This window comes from Culex pipiens, chromosome 1 (assembly GCF_016801865.2).
Source record: "Culex pipiens pallens isolate TS chromosome 1, TS_CPP_V2, whole genome shotgun sequence".
Lineage (NCBI taxonomy): Eukaryota > Metazoa > Arthropoda > Insecta > Diptera > Culicidae > Culex > Culex pipiens.
In genome coordinates, this window is record NC_068937.1 from 80,418,658 (window position 1) to 80,440,421 (window position 21,764).

The following is a 21,764-nucleotide window of genomic DNA, read 5'->3' on the forward strand; positions in this document are numbered from 1 at the left end:
TATCACTAAGAACAACATGGAAGCATCAGGTGAGTAGATTTGGCTGTTGCATATGGGTCATTCCATCTCAACTGTGCACGAAAAAGTGCAAATTTGAAAATTACCCTCTCCGATCCTGCTCAAATTTGGCAGGGCTGTTAATACTATCAAAACATGCAAGAATCCCGAATTTCATCCAAATCGGACCACCCCCTCCATTTTTGTACCCTCCCAAAAAATCGACTTTTTGGCGATTTTTGAGCAAACCTCCTAGATTCAAACGGCGATAACTCAGGAACCACAAATCTTTGAGGGTCGGTCTTAGACTCAATTTTGAAGGAAATTGGACGTAGAATCCATTTCCGTGATCGAAATTTTGATTAATTTATTTTTTCTACCTGTATTGCGCAATTGAAAACTTTAAACGGCCGTATCTCAAAACACCCCAACTTATTTTTTTTATTTGACCTCACCATTGTGTTCCCCGGCCAATTTTACATAAGAATCACTTATCGACAGAAATGAATATGTTTCGTTCCAGAGATATCGAATTTTAAAGTTTAGCGTTTTCGAGATTACCTACATCAGCTTCATTCGCCGCATCACAGGCGGGCTGATCAATAACTGCTACCTGGTGTTCTGGGAGATGATTAATTTAATTTATATTTTTATAATTTTACGCAAATATTTATTCAAATGGCTAATAGGGGAAATTCTCGTATGTTTGGCAGATTAAGTCCTCGCTCCTAGTTTCGTCCAATTTGCTCAATTTCACTATTCAAACAACAAATTTTGCAAAACTTTTGATAGAAATTTGCTTGTTCACTTCTTATTGAGCTATTTATCACTCGATTTCAGTTGAAAACGCTTTTAATCAGCTTGAATGCAAAAGCGCTGATATAGCATCATTAGAGGAACGCTGGAATTAGATGCTGTTCCCCTACCTTAATCAATCTATTTTTGTGAAAGAAATATTTATTGGGTTATTTTGAATGCACCGTTTCTTCACGAGTTGCTAACCGTTTTAGAGTACCTCCGAGGCCATGAATAGGGCCTTTATCATGGGCGGTAGCAAAATAGTGCCATTCAGCAAAAACCCCAAAACCTGCTTTATTATTATTATTATTATTCTTATTATTATTATTATTATTGAAGTTTATTATTGACACTTTACCATAATTTGGCAAATCGGATTTATGGTTTAAAAGATTGATCATATTAAATCAATGTTTATATTGTGAGCCAGCTCCATTTGATTAAAAGATGATTTTGGTCAAGGTACATTTAATAAAAAAATCCTTATGCGTGAGGACAGCAACCGTATCGTGTTCCAAGAATCCAAGAATTAAAGAAGAAAAAAAACTGGTTTTCGGACGGTGTCGAAATCATCGCAATTAAATTTGGGGAATTAGCCGCTTTGCAGCGATCAAACTTTGTGATTTTCTTACATTTTTCAGTTTTATATTTTCCAGAAATCCTTTTCCTACTCCTTGTGATCGTCCTTCGCTAGAGTACAATGTATCGACAAATTTTATTCATTTTAATTCATATTTTTTACTCAATAATGCATCGTGCACTTATTGTTCACTGTTACTAACAAGATTAATTGCATTTTCCTGCTCGCTTCGTCGGAATCCAATTCTGCCCTTTACTATGTGTCGTTATTGCTCTGTCCTGTGGGTTAGCACAGAAATTCACCTAATTATTTTTTTTAAGCATGTAAACATTCGCGATTAAACTCCAGTTTCCTACAGTGTTATACAGTAAATTTTTGCCCAATTTGATAAAGATTAATTATTGTCGCTCTGGCACTAAACCGAATCGAGCGATTTCTACTCTCGCCGCAATTTTTCCCTCCGCCTTTTTCTGTCAAGCTTAATTTGGTACTACTCGATCAGTGTGTAAGCCAACTTTGTTGTGATGCCTCCATATTGTTTTGATTGACGAAAATTTATGTCGGTAGATGAACCAACTTTTTTTGTTTATTTAATTAAAAACAAAATAAAATATGACTATTTTTACCTGCAGAAGTGGTTAACATCATCATCCAAAATCTCCAACGGCATCACGCAAGCGCTGATGCTATTAAGCTTGACAGAAAAAAGGCGGAGAGAAAAAGTGCGGCGAGAGTGGAAATCGCTCGTTTCGATTTGGTGCCAGAGCGACAAAATATTTTTCAGTGACGTTTATCCTCGCGTTCAACACAACTTGTTACACTCAGAATTAGAGTTGATAAGTTTGCGAAGCGTAGTGTCAGATAAGTCGCCGCGAAAATTCGATTTATTTCCGAAACCACAATATGATGAAATATTATTTCAATATATGACCAGGTAGCAGTTATTGATCAGCCCGCCTGTGTGCTTCCACATTTTGGTATGATTTGATGGTATTTTACCATCTATTACTGGGCAACCAAGATCACATTTTGGTCGCTGATATTTGCACAAGTAATACCAAAATTTGGTATTTTCATGCCATTTTTAGTGCAGCAGTTGCAGTTAGTGAAAAAATCCATATGGGTCATTCCATCTGAAGCGGAACAGCATTTGAAAATTACCCTCTCCGATCCTGCTCAAATTTGGCAGGGCTGTTGATACTATCAATACATGCAAGAATCCCGAATTTCATCCAAATCGGACCACCCCCTCCATTTTTGTACCCTCCCAAAAAATCGACTTTTTGGCGATTTTTGAGCAAACCTCCTAGATTCAAACGGCGATAACTCAGGAACCACAAATCTTTGAGGGTCGGTCTTAGACTCAATTTTGAAGGAAAGCAGTTATTGATCAGCCCGCCTGTGTGCTTCTAGCAGATGCGGCGAATGAAGCTGATGTAGATAATCTCGAAAACACAAAACTTTAAAATTCCAAATCTCTGGAACGAAACATATTCATTTCTGTCGAGAGGGTTCTTATGTAAAATTGGCCGGGGAACACGATGGTGAGGTCAAATAAAAAAAATAAGTTGGGGTGTTTTGAGATACGGCCGTTTAAAGTTTTCAATTGCGCAATACAGGTAGAAAAAATAAATTAATCAAAATTTCGATCACGGAAATGGATTCTACGTCCAATGATTTCATTTCATGGTATTTTACCATCTATTACTGGGCAACCAAGGGCACATTTTGGTCGCTGTTATTTGCTCAAGTAATATCAAAATTTGGTATTCCCGTGTTATTTACCCCTGCTCGGGTTATGTGACACCCCTTATAAATATTGTTGGCAGATGTGCAATCATTTGGAATACTTAGAATTTGATATGTTTCATTGTTGTTATGACTTGATTTGTTCTTTCTTGTATGTTTGTATGGAAATTTGGTGTACATTTTGGTAAAAAGTATATCTTTCCCAGGGAAACCTCTTGAAGAGTATCGAGGTGGCATTTACAAAGCGGATTTTGTGCCAATGTTTACTCAAATAATGTTAATGTTTGTTTTGTGGGAATGTTAACACTCCAAAGATTGCGGGTTCAGTGCCAGTAGTGGAGGCAATTAGTGGTGCAGCAGCGATTTTTGTCTTTCTTTTGTTTGACGTTTTTAAGGTGTGCATGATGCAGGACGTGGGTAGGAAGTAATTTCAATTATTTTCAATTATCAGTTCAGTGGCAACAGTATCATTTAAAATTGTGTTTAATTTTTTTCACAGCTTCCTGGATCATTTATAAATGAACTGCTTATATGTATTTATCTATTCTTCATTTGATTTATTTGAATGTTTATATCATTCCTATTCCTTGTCCTTTTTTCTACCATTCCTCCATACCATATATGATCAAATTTCATGAACTAACGACAGTTACTGAAATAGCAATGGAACCATCTGAAGAATTTTTCTTTAAAATATAATTATCTTTCTTCCAGCTTCCGGGAATCTTCTTCAATTTTAATGCCTACATTTATCTATTCACTAGATGATTTATTTAAATGTTTATATCCTTCCTTATACCATCTGGAGCATTTGTCTTTTTAATTACACAGAAAAAAAAAATTAGGTAAATTTACATCATTTATTATGTACCAAAAGTGCACGTCGTAAATGATGCTAATTTAAATTAGTTTCATTTTAAATTTACATGTCATCCAACGTAAACGGGCCGAACGAAAAGGAACTTGAAATCATGTAAATTTCCGATGAAATCAACGTAAATTTACCAAAGCTGAAATTTTTTTACCCCGTTGAATCTAGAATCTGATGTAATTTTCAAAAGCATTACGATTTGTGTAAGCACGCAAAATACTTAAACAAAGCGTGTAATTGTAAGTGCTCAACACAAAACTCAAAATCAATGCTTTTGAAAACTGTCTATCAGAATCTAAATTCAACGGGTTTAAAGCAGCAAAAAAACCGTTTCGTATTGTCACTTAAACTATCATATCGGTCGTGAGCATATTCTGAATAAGTAGCATTTTGTTGACTAATTTACAGTTATACAAAGTTTGCTTTGAAAATTAACGAAATCACATACTACTATTACTCACGGTTTTATTAGTAACGTCATCGTTTAACCATAGTTCAACCGGTCGGTCGAATTTATGCTGGCTGGTGTAACACTTGCTTTGAACGTCCTAGGGGATTTCGAGTCGGCAATCACCTTGAGCCTCTTAGACGTCATTCGAACGTACCGTGTTCTGAGCCGATCACAACCAAGGTAAAATTGACCAGCGGGCCGATCCTGGAAATCAACAGTGAAACGTCGACACTACGTCGCCATCGCCTTCGTGTTGTAGAAGCTGGTAAAGAGGTCGGTCCAACAGGTTGACAATGTTCGACGATCTGATCGAGATAGCAATCCCCGCAGTGTGTCGAGCTCCGCAGCGTTACGGATTCGATGTCGGGCTATTGAAGAGGGAAAATGTTTTTAATTTTCTTTTTTATATCATAATAAACTTACCATTGCCACCGTACTGCTCGTCATATGTCTTGCTAAGGATTGCCGAGAGTGTGTCGCTCATAGAATAGTTGAACATTTTACACGAGAAGACTTCCGGCATGATGTTGAAGGCCACGATTGGTACAATTGGCCTAAAGTGACGAATCAGTGATGAAAAAGTCGACATTTGGAGAATTTTCCCGTCACATCTGAAATAAATCAAATTTGTTTTATTAATTTGAAAATTTAATTCAGTTGAAAAGCTCACTAAGAGCATTTTTGTGATCTTTTATCTGTCTTTGCTGCTTTGTACAATATGTAAGTACTTAAGCACATTCATGTAAATTTGAGCTCACTTTACAAAGTTTAACAAAATTACTCACTTGCTTTCTTAAACAGCTCAATGAAAGATCTGGCTTTCTCAAAATAAAGCATACGCCGTCATCTTCGAACAGCGGTGAAACTATCGGGTCGACCTCTTCGATTTAATTTGTATTCCGTTTTTCTGGAAAATATTTAAAAATATTCATATTTAAATTGAAGAGATTCATAAAAAAAAGATTTACTTAATGGTGGTCCTGTTGTCACAAATGGCACGTTAGAATTTGATCATTATCAGATAAAGATCATTCTATGCTACAATTCCTAAAAAAAACGTAAGAATTGAAAGAAAAAAATAATTCAAAATCTAAAACAGACCAAAACACTCGACCAAAACAACAACATACACGTTTCACGAAGGTTGCAAAGAAGCTACCGAAGATGACATTAAAACCCTATATAAAAGTGTAACAATCAGTCTCTAAAAAGTTAAACATCCGAAACGTGTAATTTGCTAAAATCCTCTTCCCTCTTGCGGTTAATGTGAGAACTAAGTATCCAAGACAACCACCAGAGAGAACACGTTTCTAGAAAAATACTGACTTAAGATCGAGTTCGAGTGCTGTATACTAAGTAACTCTTCGAAAACGTGTAAGTTTTTTGTCATCATTTTCGCAATTTCTACTACTTCTCCCGCAGCGTGCCGTGCTTGGCTTGTTTACTTTTTAAAACCTTTAAAACATGGTGGTGAAGAAGCGCAGCTTTGATCTTTATCGTTGATTGTTGTGTGTTAACAATAGTTGGGCTACCTTGATTTGAAGTAATCTTTCTAAAACTATCAAAATTGGGCACTGGCACCCGATCACAGCATTTTGCTATCGCAAGTGCCGCTTTTCGTGATGTTTGCTTTCTCCCGACTTCCCACCGGAAAAAAGTCACGAGCTCAAGGCAGGAACCGGCATGGCCTATCTACAGATTTTCCATTATTCGGAACAGTACACGGAAGAACCACGCAAGGTGAGGGCTGTCGTGATCCGGAAAAAGACATCTTATCGCTAAGGGAATCAGCGGCGGAACTAAAAACAGGTAAAACTGCGTTGGGTTAGTGACGGAGCTGCGGAAGAAGCGCCGCTGATCTAAAACGTTGTTCAAGGCAACAATTCCACCCCTCGCCATAGAGGACCAACATTTACCCGTTGGGAACATCTGGATTCATTACTTGAAAGTTTCTTGGCCAGCCGGGCCGATACGGCTTGGTTTTGGTTCAACAATTCTTGATGTCGGCCTTCCTCAGGACCACCGACCGTCCGGAAGCCAATGTTATAGCACCGGGAAGAGAACTCTAAGACGATTTCGCCGGATACCGATCCAGATACCGGATTTTGCCGGAAGAGATCCGGCCGCAAGTTTGTACTGTATGACGTACGCTGGGGGAGTTGCGAAAGTTGAATGTTTACATTTGGTGCATGTTTTTAAAGTTGAGTTCCCGCATAAAGATTTCTGATGAACTTACAGTAAATTTTAACGTTACAAAACGATAAAATATATTGTCATTTTGACAGTGATTTAACAGTAGACAGTATCGTTTTTTAAGATAATTTGCGTCGTATTTTGGGACTTTACCATAAAAAAGGGGGGTTGTTATGCACCGGTACCATAAAAATTTCGAAATTTTTCCATACATTTTTTTTCCAAATACGACGCATTTTACTGTTAATCTAATGTTGCATTTTTCATTTAAAAACTTGCCCTGACTATAGAAAACATCATACATTTATAATAAAAACAACAAGCATTACAGAGGATTCCACAGTAAATTTATAGTTCTTTATGATTAGTTCTCTTATAAAGAGTACTGTTTTGACTATACCTTTACATTGAAATAAATAATAAATACCGTATGTTTCAGTGTATTTTTATTGTTTTTTTTTCTGTATTTCTTATATTATCTACAATAGTGTTATATTACATTTTAGTGTTATTATTGCACTTTTCTCTCCCTACTTTATAATGTATTAATTTAATTTAGTTTCATTTTGATTCTTGGTCCCGGCGATCCCACCGAAACGTTTGATTCCTTTCGACGTTTTCTTCCATAATTCAAACTTCAACCTCTCGATCTGTCAAAGCTCCTCTTCGGTAGATGATGAGTTTCTTCCGTTGATTGGTCACAGTGATTTCTCTTCCTCGTTGATGTCGACAGAAAACGCAGATACGGAACTACTTCGGGTACTCCATGATATCGACTTCTTTTCTGCGCAACCATCGTCAGAATGAACCTCACAGTAATCATTTCTGCCTTCACGTGACTGGATTTGCTGTTATAAAAAGGAAAATTTATTGAAATGGTGCTGAAAATTCATAAACCTAATTAAACATACTTTTGGGGGGCTTTACTTCTGCGAAGGTGGCCTCGTGATACTTTCGGTCGATCCCGAAGCACAGCCGGTGCCGGATCTGTTGCTGCGTTCGATGGTTGACCTTGAGCGCTAACGAGCAGCTCCCCATAATTCACGGTGGAAATACGCCTAAAAACAACATCGAGTAAAAATCTAATCAGATTTATATCGCAATGATCTACAATAAAAAATGAGTGTTGCTGCGGTGTAAAAGTTTCCAAGCAAAAAAATAATAACCCTCCCAATACTCACTCAAAAGCACTCCTCGTCGCTATTCCGGATCGGTCACTCATTGGATCTGGTCATTCAACACCGGGAACGGGTTCGCAACCTTGCCAACTCGTCCCACTTTTCAGCTCAAGGTGTTTTGGGAGTAGTTGCAGCAGGTGCGGGACGCCGGGATTCCGATTCGCTGGCTTTTGGAGGCTTTTCATCCGCCGTTGCGTTCCGTACCGGTTCAGACTTCTTTTTGCTGCCTGGGTCCACCTCTTCCGAGGCTTTCTCCGACGAAGCAGCATGGTTGGGCAAGTCTTCCTTCGCAGCACTACCTTCCTTGGACGATGGGACGCTTCTTCGTGAACTGCCACCGGACGAACCTTCCTTGCGTTCATGGTGATAGCGATGATCCACGTGATTCTCCTTCCCGCCATCGTCCTCCAGCCGCCCGTCAATGTCGTTGTCCGAGTCATGGAATGGTCCACTCGCGTCTAAGCTACCTCCGTAATCCGACGGGTTCTCCGGCAGTTGATCATCGGCGTCCCAGTGACGCCGTAGGCCACCTCCCGGTCCTCCACTCGTGTTGAGATCTCCGCCGCTTAGAGCCGACATCCGAGGTTTGTAGCCACCGCCCGCTGACGACGAATGCAGTGGCCGCCCTCCAGGCCCATCGCCTATGAAACTCTCCTCTTCGCGCCAACTCGTTGAGCTGGACCACTTGTCCCGCAAGCTAGACCCGGACAGACTCGTCGACAGTCCGTTGCCCCCACCGCCAGTTCCGGAACCAATGCGCCAGTCGGTCGTACTTGGTTCGTCATCCGGCCGAGATCGGCGCCAGCTGTCCATGTTGGCCGTCCTCGCACGAAGTAGACGAGTTCCAGTCGTATTCCTCCTTCAAGTTGGATTTTTCCGCAAACAAACAGCTTCACTCTGGAAATAGAAAAACATTGCAGGTTTTTCAACGTCAGCTGCCCCTGAAGGCCAAGTTAAACGTGTGCTGCTGCTTTCACAATCCTCCCAATACTCACACAAAGATGCTTAAAACTTTTCGCCTTGCGGAGCGGACCCGATTCCGTCCCTCAGCGGATCTGTCCAACTTCCTTCGGTTGCTCGTTGGACACCTTAACTAACGCCAAAAGTTGCCAAATCACGAGGATACAGCCAACACCGCCAACACCGAAACGGACACGATCAAACACGCGCGAGTGGAAAAAAAACTGACAGCTCAACCATGGTGCGTTTGTTTCAGGAGCGTCGCACAGATTCAGTGTAATGGTGCGTCCGTTGCAATAGCGTCGGCTGCACAGGTTCAGTGTTATGTTGGGTTCCTTCGTTAATTTATTTATTCCTTTTTATTTATTTTTTTCAATCAAATATTGATCAAATGTTGACTATTTTATGTTCAAATGATACAATATTTAAATGTTTAAATGTTTAAATGTTTACATGTTTAAATGTTTACATGTTTAAATGTTTAAATGTTTAAATGTTTAAATGCTTAAATGTTTAAATGTTTAAATGTTTAAATGTTTAAATGTTTAAATGTTTAAATGTTTAAATGTTTAAATGTTTAAATGTTTAAATGTTTAAATGTTTAAATGTTTAAATGTTTAAATGTTTAAATGTTTAAATGTTTAAATGTTTAAATGTTTAAATGTTTAAATGTTTAAATGTTTAAATGTTTAAATGTTTAAATGTTTAAATGTTTAAATGTTTAAATGTTTAAATGTTTAAATGTTTAAATGTTTAAATGTTTAAATGTTTAAATGTTTAAATGTTTAAATGTTTAAATGTTTAAATGTTTAAATGTTTAAATGTTTAAATGTTTAAATGTTTAAATGTTTAAATGTTTAAACAGTTCATTAAAATGACCATTCGGGTAAATGACATTCGGGGATATGGAATTTGCGGGAGAATGATTTTCGGGGTACACTCAAACCCCGATGGTTTGACACTAACTGTTGTCAAACGAACGAGGTCACTTTTTAGTTTGACACCCTTGTTGACACCCCTTTTACACGGACTTCACACACACTACTAAACGCTTGTTTTGATAGTGTTCGTGAGCGCCGTGTAAAAAGTGACAGTTCGTCACTTTTTAGTTTGACTTTGACCAACCAACGGGGTACAAACTAAAAAAGTGTCAAACGAAAAAGTGACCAACCACCGGGGGTTGAGTGTAGTGGAATTTTCGGGGAAATGATTAATCGGGGATATGGGATTAGTGAAAGTGGGATTCGGGGATTTGGGATAAAGCCTTAATGTTTTAATATTTAAATATTTAAATTTTTAAATATTTAAATATTTTGATATTTAAATATTTCAATATTTCAATATTTCAATATTTCAATATTTCAATATTTCAATATTTCAATATTTCAATATTTCAATATTTCAATATTTCAATATTTCAATATTTCAATATTTCAATATTTCAATATTTCAATATTTCAATATTTCAATATTTCAATATTTCAATATTTCAATATTTTAATATTTTAATATTTTAATATTTTAATATTTTAATATTTTAATATTTTAATATTTTAATATTTTAATATTTTAATATTTTAATATTTTAATATTTTAATATTTTAATATTTTAATATTTTAATATTTTAATATTTTAATATTTTAATATTTTAATATTTTAATATTTTAATATTTTAATATTTTAATATTTTAATATTTTAATATTTTAATATTTTAATATTTTAATATTTTAATATTTTAATATTTTAATATTTTAATATTTTAATGTTTAATAAATTAGTTTGATTTAAGCTTGTCAAAATCGTTTGTGAAGTTTTGTATTCAAATCATAACTTGGTTTAAATACTTTTATTACATGATTCGCAATATTCAAAAAAAGATCGTTAAAAAAGTTAACACTACGCAACTATAATATACAATGAAACATACTGCAACAAAAAATTGGAAAAAATGCATTATGAAATTTCCAATAACAAAACTATAATATTTGCTGTATTCATGAATTTTACGGTAGTTTTTTTGTTTAAATTTATAACATTTCCAATAACAAAACCTTCCAATTAGCTGTAACCATAAATTGTATAGTAGCTTCATCGCCATTCCAGTAAAGTTCGAAAAAGTCAACAATAAACTTACCATAAATATTATAATATGTATTGTTATTGCATGATTTTAACAGTGCAAATCATCATATATTTTTATGCGGGTTGTCTCCAAATTCCTAAAAAAAACATCAGAATCTGATAATTATTCAATATCCCGACAATTAATGCACTTATCATATCAAGCAATACAATGCAAATGATCGAATTGTAAACAAAGAGTATCCTGCTCATGTCAGTTGATGTTTACATTAGGATGGACTCTTTGTTTACACATCGAGATTGGCCCAATTACATTGTTTTGCTAGAATATAACTTTTACCTTGAGTACAACTGTTTGTTTATATCAGATGCTAAGACTTATTTCGAATTTTCTGAAATATCGACGAACACCAGACGATTCTTGCAAATGAGTTTTCTAACACCACCAACACTTCCACTTCCATCTAAATGATATGAAAGTCAACAAACAAATGCTTAGATTATTGTTTTAAATGTTAAATCCAGCTATTTACCTTTGACCTCTTTATTCCACTCCGCACAAACAAACATCAGCAAATTTGTTCTCGTCTTCTACTTGAGATGTCATTTGCGAAACAAATTGAAATTTAAGTGGTATTTAATTTAAATGTTCAAATTTTTAAATCAAAAGTGCAATTGCATGCTTTTCATATTTTCAAATTTTAGATTTTGCGAATCCAAAACATTCATTTACATGATATTTGTGCGTTACGTTTAATCTCATTTTAAATTGGGGCTGTTTAAATGCAATACAACTTTTTACATTGAATTTCAAAATTACATTGAGCATGTTTACGATAAAAGCATGGTTTCAGTGTCGGGTAAATTTACATTTTTTTTTCTGTGTACAGTTGTTTGTTTTGCAGCTTCCCGGAATCATCATTAAAATTACTGCTTTTTTGTATTTATCTTTTCACTGTAAGATTTATTTTTATATTCATATCTACCATTCCCCCATACAATCAAAATCAAATCAAATCAAATTATTCGCTCTACAGCATTGCCTTGGCGTTCTCGCTTGCGAGATTCCTACTCGAAACTAAGTGTCCGAAGGCTTGATTGTTGAGGCAATTGCAAACCTCTTTTTACACCTTAGCTTCCATCCACCCCGTGATTCGAACTGACGACCTTTGGATTGTTAGTCCAACTGCCTACCAGTGACTTTACCGAGACAGGACCCAGGGAGACGACTCCTACACCTGGACTGAGCTAACGACCTAACCTTTTTTTTTAGGTTAGTCCGGGGCCAACATTTACTTCCCGTCCGACGGAAAGCGTGATCAGACAAATCTCGTCTCGAAAAATGCCACCGGGACCGTCTGGGATCGAACCCAGGCCGACTGGGTGAGAGGCAATCACGCTTACCACTACACCACGGTCCCGAATTCCCCCATACAATATATGATCAAATTGAATGACAAGAAAGAACATGGGGCTAGGGGGGTGCCACTTCGAGTTTTCGAAGCGGATTTGGATCCGCTCCAAATCCTTCAGACTCGCTCCCTCTGTTTAGCCGAATCTGTGTAATTTCATTCAGAGTGTTGACCGTTTTGACATTTCGTTTGGTTTGTTTATGTTTTAGAAAATCATGTTTTCCAATCGTAATGTTTTCAATTTGATTTTCGCGAGTTGTGCCGAAGTTACCCAGCGGAAGAATCTGTGGCCACAGAGTGCCTTGCGCAAAGGTTGAGTGATTCGAGGAAAAGTGGCCTAAGGGGAGAATTGGTAGGCAGCGAGCCACGGAGCGACCAATCGGCAAAGTATCGGCTTCCGGTTCTGTTGTCGATATGGGAGAAACGTCCGGACTTCTGGCCGGTGGTTCCGAGGGAGGAGGAGGATGCGATACCAGTGGTGGAAGCAGATCTGGATTGAACAGTGCCGAGCGGAAAGGATTCGGACGGTGGCGAGCGGAAAGGATTCGACGGTACTTTGGACCACGCCTGTGGTTCCGCGAGGACGCCTGTGAAAAGAAGTGTGGTAACTAGGCAGGTAAGTAGGGCACACCAGAGCCTGTGGGGGATATCCGAAAGGTTGTGAAGTGTTTTTTTGCTAGGGGAAGACCGCTGGTATTGGCGTTTGGCAAATAGTTATTGAGCAAAACTGTCTGCGTGCCTTTTAAGATAGATTTCTGATTCCATGTACGATGTCCCCCGCGGTAAAGGAGCGTTGTTTGTAGAATTAGAAACGGACTTACCGTAATCTGGGGCGAATCGGGACTACAGTATGAATAGGGACAGCAGTTTTTAGAGCACTTAAAGCTTTTATATTTGGAAATGGATGTACACATTTTGTTGGTCTGAGTCTGTTCTAACCGAAACCAACAAGAAAAATCAAAATATTGTGCTCCAACATGGTAAAAACATGGTCCCAATTCGCCCCATGTGTCCCGATTGACCCCAGTTTACGGTAATAAATATATCTCTAACAGTAAAATTTTTCTATACCGTAGATCCTGAACTCGGAGTTTATCGGAGTGACAAGTAAGGGGAAGTTGCATCAGTGGCGCTGGGCAGACGGAGCAGTGAACCGACCAACATCTACCACCCGAAGATGGTTCCGCAGGATTTACTGTACGAGAAGGTCACGTACATTTCGTGGACATCAATCCGGTTTCCGGTCTCTACCGAAAGTGGACGCATCGCCACTTAGAAGGACAAGTTGCTCGATTATGCCGGCAGCAAGCTGGAACATGTGGCCACCAGCTGTTTGGGTTGGACAAGGACGGATAAATCCCACGTGTACGCTCTAAACCGTTTGGCCAACGTAAACGACTTTGGGACAAATACAACGCAACGACTAAAAAGCCGGGGCCCAGATATGCATGAAGAACAGTCCCATGTACCAGCACGGAGCGATCGGATTAACGATCTCGAACGGAGTTCCGAAATTCGGTCAGCTACTGAACGCCGCTTGGGATCACACCATCATTTGTCGCTTCAAGCTACTCCCAATGTCGACCCTGTCCTACAACAAGATCGCCTCCGGTGGAGCATCCAACTCAAGTTCAACCGGAACCGAAGGCCTCCTGTTGTCATCGGAAGTCAAAGAAAAAGTATGCAGCTCTAGTTTGGGCAGTGGCAGCGGCAGCACCAAGAAAGCCTCCGGAGTCCGGAGGCAGCAAAGAAACGCTCGATTCGAGCACTTGAGTGACACTGGAAGTGCTGGCAACTCGCGCAAACGAATGGCCCCCAAGAAGGACGAGGAGTAGTGGCTGCTAAGGTAAGATTCAACTAGTAGCGACATAAGTTCGTATCGAAACTAATCTTGTATCTTTCTAGGAACGTCATCTTCGTGGGGGACGTACACTCGGTACCATTGGGCTCGTGCCCAAGGTGGACGGTGACTACGCGATGATCGCGGATAAGCCAGCGTTTTGGACATGTTTAAGGAGAAAGTGTTTGACGACAGCTGCTCGAGGGAGGGAAATACCGTTGACAGAACTTGGGAAAATGTCTCCCATCAGAGGGCACTTCCGTAATCTACCGTGAGCAAGTATCGAAATATGAAAGAAAACGCAACGGAGAATCCAACTTCCTGTTGGACATAAAAAAAGAATAGAAAAAAAAGAAAAGAATTTATTATGACATTTGAATCAAATACAAAACTGTTACAATATTTATATGTAATGATATTGGAAACGAATTGCAATAAAACGATCTCTCTTCATATAATTCTAAATGTTCTTAAATGGCATAGGGGCTTCCGGTTTCATCAGGTTATAACTCTTCGGCTCGTACTCCGTAACGCGCTCGATCAGCACCTGCTCGCCAGTTGCCGAGTTGTGCATTATCACGATCCCGCCAAAGGTGACGTAAACGGCATTCCCTCGGCAATGCAATTCACCTTCAGCTGGGCGCACATCACGCAGGCCAGGTTGTGCATAAAGGTTTTTTTTACTTTGCGTTTCTTCTTCTCGAGTGGTACAAGGTAGCTGAGATGCGTGGGCGGCGGTTTAGAGATCGTTCCAGAATACTAGAAAGAAACACTGACCCAGAGGGAACCTGTACCAGTATTGGGTGAAACCGAGTATTCTGACCTGTCTTGCAGTTGGTACGGTACGGTATTGGAGGCTGATGGTCATGCCCTGGGCAAGGATGGCGCCGTACTTGACCATGTCCTCGTGCTTGTTAGTGATGACCAGGGTTTAGTGTTGATGGTCAGCAGAATTCTGACAGCCAACCAACGCAGAATCTTCTCGTGCTGGGTCTAATGGGCTTACGCGACCCGACCATGGTTTTGCTTTGAACCGAGCATGACCATTCCCATGGTAATTCCAGTCGTCTCACCCTTACAGTATCGTTCTGTTGCAAGTCAAAGATTAATTGCTCACAAGACTGCTCATAAATGTCCTGCCGGTGATTTCCCGTTGGCCAGCCCCAGCCTCAAACATTCTCGTTTTAAGCGTCCTTCTGCTGATTAAATTACCTAAAAATGTTAACCTGTGATAAGCGCGGATCAATCCGAGCGCGTACAGGCCACATCCGGAGCTCAGTCCTCTCTCTTTCGGCAGATAACTCTGCATCAACACGAACGATTCTATCTCGTGCCCGAGATGAATCACTCGCAGCGTGGCCGTGGCCGAAAACTTTTCCCAATTCGTAGCCCTGACCAATCACCAAACACCAGATTATCGCTCAGGAACGGATCGCACGTTTTACCGCTGTGCGCGCGTCCGCAACTCCCGTCGCCATGTGGGAAATCGACACCCGCGATGCTTTCCTAGTCGCGCGCAGGATCTGTAGATCCGCGGGGTTGGTCCGAATTGAGAACTGTAACTGCAGATCGATCGTAATCTTTACGGACAAAATTCTCGCCTGTGTCTCAAAGTTCGCTTGGTGTGTCTCTTGCTCTTGTTTGATATTGGCTCTTCCGGCGCAGCATTCGTGATTCGCGGCTTAAGTTTGAAATACATTTCGACGGAATCGGTAGCTTTGTGCGTCTGCAGAACCTGTCTCAGGAACTGCTGCGTGACAGAATCGTACAGATGTAGTACGCAATCAGGTCCGTGTGTTTGCCACAATTAGACAGATTGTCGAGCAGTTCGGCGACGGCCAACGGGTCTTCCAGGGAGATCCGACACTGGCACATGTTGACGGACACATGTTGTGGAACGCCCAGATACAAGCAACGCAGTACCGTGTTGCGGAAGGGGAGGCTCTGGGTAACATAAAGGTAGGAATTTAAATGAGTTTATTTTTTGCTATAAAAATTGAGAATTTTTACCTTCATAATCGAAGACACCACCACGTCCATCCATATCCGGCCTGTCGGCAATGTCCATCTTCCACGCAACGCTGAATCATCCGATTAACGGTCGCCTCCAGCCGCGCACCGATCGGCTTCGCCTTGGTCGGATTCTCCGCCAGCTGAACCTGCAACTGCGTCGATGATGAACGTCGATGATCGTGTCCACGGACCACGGGCTTAGCCCTTGTTTCTTGCAGGATCTATTTTTTCTCTAAATCCTCCTACGTTTTCTGCCAAATCGTGTCCATCTTCTTCTAGGCAAACAACTTCAGCTCCCGGACCAGTTCGTCCAGCAAAAAGTGGACGACGGCGGCGGAAGTGATGTTCTGCATATTAATTGCTGGAGCGAGAACAGAGGAAGATTCTACGGCAAGTTCTGCGGTGGTGTTGGCCATCGTGGAAGTGGTCCGGTTGGACAAACAACTAAAAACTCCTTTTTGTTTGTACACGTTCGCACTTCGCCACAAAACTGGAGGAAAACAAAACAAAACTGTTGACAGTTCGCAACCCACAGCGGAGCGTTACACGCTTAAATGGATTGAATTAAATTTGTTTGAAAAAAATCGAGGGTTCGGATCGGATTCGAAGCCGACGGAGCCGATCACGCAGTTTCAGATGCGAGAAACCCGCCGGAACCGAAGTGGCACCCCCCTAGACATGGGGTGTAATCTACTAGGATACTTTCTTCGGATTAGCTGCGCTTGTGTTTGATTAGATTAGAGTATGAATTGTTAATATTCAATACGTTGCTTGTTTATATGTAAGTACCAATAATACATGAACATTTTAAATAATTTAGTTTTTAAGAATTAGTTTATGAATTATTTTTATTTCCATCTTCGCAATAAGTTTGCTTATCAATATATTATTTTGTTTCTTTATTGTTTTCATCATTTCACCTCAGTGAACTAACAACGCACGTAAGATGTATTGAGAACAAAGTTATGTTGAAAATTATGTTTTTTTTTTTCATATTTTTGTTTTATTTCTAAATTTCAGCACACAAGAATCTACAATGATCTGCCATTCTATATAAAGCACTTTGCGTTTTTTTCAGTTTTAGATTAACTTGAAAAAACACTATCAGAATCCTGAAGGAACCTGAACGGGTATTCTGCTTGGGCGGATGAAATATGTATAAAAGGCGAATCGAGGGCGAGCCACGGCGGTTGGGGCTTTTTAGGCGGATGAACTTTTATATGGGAGGCGTATCGAGGGCGACCCGCTGGCGGACCATCCTATAGGGGCGGTTGAACCATACAAAACGGCGTATGTGGGGCGGATGAACGGCGGGTGAAACATTTCAAGGCAAACCTGGGCGACCCCGGGACGAGTCGCTGGCGGACCAACGTCACGATAAAAAAAACTGATCGTGCGCCAAATTGTTGCAAATTTTATCCGCCAGCGGGTCACCCGTGGTCCGCCAAATCAAACGCTGGCGGATCGCCAGAGCGGTTTGGCGGTCCGCCGGCGGGCTGCCCAGTCAATGTGGGATGCGAGGATAAAAACAAGCAAGTGCCTGCTGCGATCGGTGCGACAACAGTGCGTTGACGTTTGATTAGGGGGCGTTCATAAATAACGTGGATGTTAATATGAAAAAATAAAAACTTGGATAAAAGTATTTTAATTTTTTTAAATTGAAGTGACCAATCCATTTGATATTATAATGCAATGCATTTTGCATTAAAATTTAAGAGTGAGGGGAAGGGAGGGGTTGCAGACTTTATATTTATTTTTTATGTATTGCAAGTCTGAGGAGGTGTGTGTGTGCATTTTGGCATCGGTCGCGTCTATTTGTTGCCGCTAATATTACTGCGGGCGTTAATAATTAGAATTTGTTGGCGTTGGTATGACCGCATAAAAATGGTCGCATGACAGCCGCATGACAGATAAACTAATTGAACTGAAACTGAAACGGTACAGCAAGCTTTGATTATCTTCATTATTTCAAATAAAATTTCCATCAACAACTGTCATTATGAGATAAACATCGATTCTAAACCTCTCAAGGTGGTAATTTTTTATTTAAATTTTAAAAAATAAATTTGGACACAAATCAATTGTCTTTTTAAGACATGGCGCATGCTCGGCAGGAAGTGTTTAAAAGGCACGCTTCACCCAAAACGACCCTCCTTTGCATTTACGGCTTTTACTAAAAAAAACTTATGGCAAGCACCCATCTACGATTTCAAACTGGATTGAAAAGTACGACGAAACAACGGTTCCAGCCTTGGTTCGAGCTCAAGTTCCGCAAGCTTTACAACCGACAATCGCATATTGCATGCCGAAGGATACAGCTGGAAAATTCTGAAGCGTCGAGCGGGACAGTTGTGGACTCAAGATGTTACCGGTATCAAGCTGAACTATCTGTTGTGATGTGTGGCATTCATAATTTTAGTTTCTTGACGAGCTTGCTATTGAAATGTTGAATATTGAGGACCAGGGGTACGCACCTATTGGTGAGCGGATCGTGTTCCGAGGCGAGTTTACTCGCCGCCCAAGAGCTTCAACGATGAGTTTTCTGGGCGTTAACGGATTGCACGAGTCGTTTTCCGTGGGAGGTACCTTCACTAGGGTGATGTTTTCCGAGTGTGTGAGAGCTCCGATGTAGAGCGAGGATCCATTGTCACCATGCGATCATCAACTACCTGCGATCTATTGGAGTAATCGCGATTTCCTCTTTGATCCAAGTGTGGGTTTTAATAAGACTCTTAAGGTTTAGCATTAGTTTTTTATTGTACTGATACATGAAATAAATGTTGAAATGAAGTTTAATATTCGGATACAATCGCATTTAAACGTTAAAGTCTTTTCCTTTTGCCTCTTGCTTCATGGTGGCTCGTTCAATGCAGACAACCCATTATGTAAGCACGTGGTTCGTTTACGTTGTTCGTCTCTTCTCTATTCACCGACAGATCACGCGAGAAAAGTTCGTTCGTACGAAGCAGAACCGACCTCCTCCAAGCTTCCCTGCACCGTGCGGTACACGCGGTTCACTTGTACCTCGATTTTGCTTTGCCGAGGTACGTACCGTGGTACGCGCTGGCGGTACAAACCGGGTTCAATACCACGGCGCGTACCACGGCACGTACCTCGGCTCGTACCGAGTGAAGCACCTTGGCTCATACGCTGGGTTCATGCCATGGGTGAGTGCCAGACACAAAACCGACGCGGCGAGCCGAGAGTGTCGTGGTGCGCTGGTACGATGAACCAAGATACCAACACAAAAATGGGTTCAGGCTCGTACCGAAGCGAGACAACCAAACCCGCATGGGAAGCTTGCTCATCACATTGATCCAGTAGAAATTCTGGTTCCCCGTAGCTCGACTCGTCTTCCGATGAATCGGATGCTGAGTTCAATGCGTTATATGTGATCAAATCGTCTTAAGGGTATAACATTTTAGCTGTACAAATGAATAATTATTAGTAACAATAAAACTTATCAATTTTAAACCAAACCTTCGTGTGGACAGCAAATTTCTTTTTGCAAGCAGGAAATAGTCAACTAAATAAGAAAACAGATGACAGATATTTTCATCAAACAGAATATTTAACGGTTGCTATGATCTTATTTTGTTTTTAACAGGCCGCACGTCATGCGGTCATATCACCCAGGCGTTTTGTAAAATCACTGAAATTGATATTATCTAGATACGCGCAATAAATCGTTCGTTTTTGTAGTGATGTTCATTGTTTTTAATATTGAAATGTGTTAAATATCGTAGATAAGTTGGTGGTCCATTGAGAGACAGTGAAATATTACGGGAATTTTCGGTTTTAGGGTGTTTTTGTGCAATTTTTACTTCGGCCACCCAGTACAGAATTTCCAAGAGGCATCGTGTTTTCTTCGGCAGTGAATTTGGTCGAATAGGAGAAAGAGAGCTGAGAACAATTTGACAGCATCCCTCGTTGTGTATATTTCCATCGGTGTGTTAGTGTCGTTGGACGGTCTGTGGTTTCAGACACACACTAGTTGGGTGTGTAGATGAGGCAACATGAGAGGGGACGGCCTCCTGGCCAGATGTTGGACACACGGACGTGTTCAAACCGTGAGGTCGGCGACAGGTAGGGTGGTGTGGTCGGTAACACCCCACTTTGGTGCTGCGGAGGCGGATGCGGAGCGACGAGCGGTCTTAGGAGTCTTCAAGAACCCGGGTGAGCGCGTTTCTTGTTAGCTTCTCAAGTATGTTGGTGTGTGTGAGGAGGAATAAATGATGAGTGAGAGCCACTTGAGGGTGAAGACTGTTTAAACATGTGAGTTCCATCCACTGATTGGTGAATTTTGACAATATGCACGCTTCTCCGGAATTATAAATTTGCTAATATTACTGAAAATTTAACCTAATTTTGGGTACGCGGTTGTTTTGGAGTTTTCATTTGTTGAAGTTTGGGCTCATTTCAATTTTGATCTGTGCATGTTGATATGTTTGCAAGAATAATTTCAGAATCCATGATTAAAGATTTAAGTTGCATTAGGGGTTCGTGCATAAACCACGCGGCCTTCAAATTTGTAATTTTCAACATCCCCCACGCCAACGTGGCTTTTTCTTCATACAATTTTTTTTGTTTGGAGCGTGCTTTTTCGTCAGACCTCTCACCTACTTCCCCCAAGTGGTGTATGCACCAGCCCTAGTGGTCTAAAATGTCTATGGTTTATGTGTGTATGAGAGTGTGGCTGAGCTTATTTGTACTTTATTTTCATATTTAAGCCGCGTAAAATCTAAAAATCGGTCGACAAATCATACCAAATAGACACATAATCGTCGGTTATATGGTGCATTGTTCAATAATTACTTAGGCATAATGCTTTGTTCTGATTTAGCGGATTCAGTTCGATTTGCAATACGTTCTTGATTATTTCTCTGTCGTTCGTTCGTTAGTCAACTGTGCCGGTAGATTGATTCATCGGATTTTTTCGTTCAAATTTGTTGATCGTAATAGTTTATTCCAACTAGCAGTTTTAGTATTAACTCATCAAACTATCCATTTTATGAAGAGTAAAGCGTTTTTTATTTACTATTTTTGATATTTACTCGCGTTATCGTATAAACATTAAAATATAATGATAAGTCCAGCCCATAGCACAACTGCTCGGTTGGCACGCGTTCGATTAAAAAAAACTTTTTAAATAATCAATTATTTATCTTTCCGCAGCCGGCTGCCTAAGATTTAAAATTTTCAACCGATAAACAAGTGCTCATGGTCACATCACTGCCACTCGTGAATCCTGACCTCATACCCATCTACTAACCCCCTCAAAACTCATGTGATCCCGCATAGAAAAAAAAAACCGTTTGAAAATCATTTGTTAAATATTCAATCAACCTTTTACCAAATTGTATAGCAACTATTTGGTAAATATTTTTTTAATTCCTCACTGTCTCTCAAATAGTGAACTATTCCCCATATATGTTGTTAGCAATATTCACTATTTGATTTTTTCTTCTAGCGACACTTTGTCAAATTCTTTTTGAAAGTTCATTTTGGCGTATATATTTTAGGGATTTCACCATTTCTCAAACGGTATTTTTATGGTTTTAAATAGTTATTTGAGTGATTTTCCATGGCGCGTTACATTTTGAGAAATAGTTGTAACAATTCGAATTAACATAAATTT

The 21,764-nt window shown here is 39.9% G+C and overlaps 1 protein-coding gene, 1 long non-coding RNA gene and 2 pseudogenes across 5 annotated transcripts; all 4 read right to left on the reverse strand.

Annotated features, from left to right (window-relative positions):
• Window positions 1-3,159: 3,159 nt before the first annotated feature.
• On the reverse strand, window positions 3,160-6,632 carry LOC128093225 (uncharacterized). 2 transcript variants are annotated; one of them, XR_008212328.1, is made up of 5 exons: window positions 6,363-6,632; window positions 5,415-5,493; window positions 5,232-5,353; window positions 4,870-5,057; window positions 3,160-4,814 (listed from the first exon to the last, which is right to left on the reverse strand). It is a non-coding gene; the product is annotated as an uncharacterized LOC128093225 (long non-coding RNA). The 2 variants fall into 2 exon arrangements; XR_008212327.1 differs by having other exon boundaries at window positions 3,161-4,814; window positions 5,415-6,627.
• Window positions 6,633-6,659: 27 nt separating this feature from the next.
• On the reverse strand, window positions 6,660-9,250 carry LOC120427805 (GIGYF family protein Gyf-like). 3 transcript variants are annotated; one of them, XR_008212326.1, is made up of 4 exons: window positions 8,813-9,250; window positions 7,821-8,714; window positions 7,551-7,697; window positions 6,660-7,487 (listed from the first exon to the last, which is right to left on the reverse strand). XR_008212326.1 is itself a non-coding variant. In XM_052709219.1 (2 exons), exon 2 carries the CDS (start codon window positions 8,628-8,630, stop codon window positions 7,926-7,928), a length of 705 nt encoding a protein of 234 aa, XP_052565179.1. In that variant the 5' UTR covers window positions 8,631-8,714; window positions 8,813-9,250; the 3' UTR covers window positions 6,660-7,925. The 3 variants fall into 3 exon arrangements, 1 of the variants encoding a protein (XP_052565179.1); XR_008212325.1 differs by having other exon boundaries at window positions 7,551-8,714; XM_052709219.1 differs by having other exon boundaries at window positions 6,660-8,714.
• A 4,932-nt stretch (window positions 9,251-14,182) lies between these two features.
• Window positions 14,183-15,589, reverse strand: LOC128093220 (uncharacterized; annotated as a pseudogene).
• Window positions 15,590-15,742: 153 nt separating this feature from the next.
• LOC120427803 (26S proteasome non-ATPase regulatory subunit 1-like) lies at window positions 15,743-16,782 on the reverse strand (annotated as a pseudogene).
• Between the last annotated feature and the right edge of the window lie 4,982 nt (window positions 16,783-21,764).

Excerpts from the sequence above, each read along its gene's own strand:
- LOC120427805 (XM_052709219.1), bottom strand. The coding sequence starts at position 8,630 with ATGGACAGCTGGCGCCGATCTCGGCCGGATGACGAACCAAGTACGACC.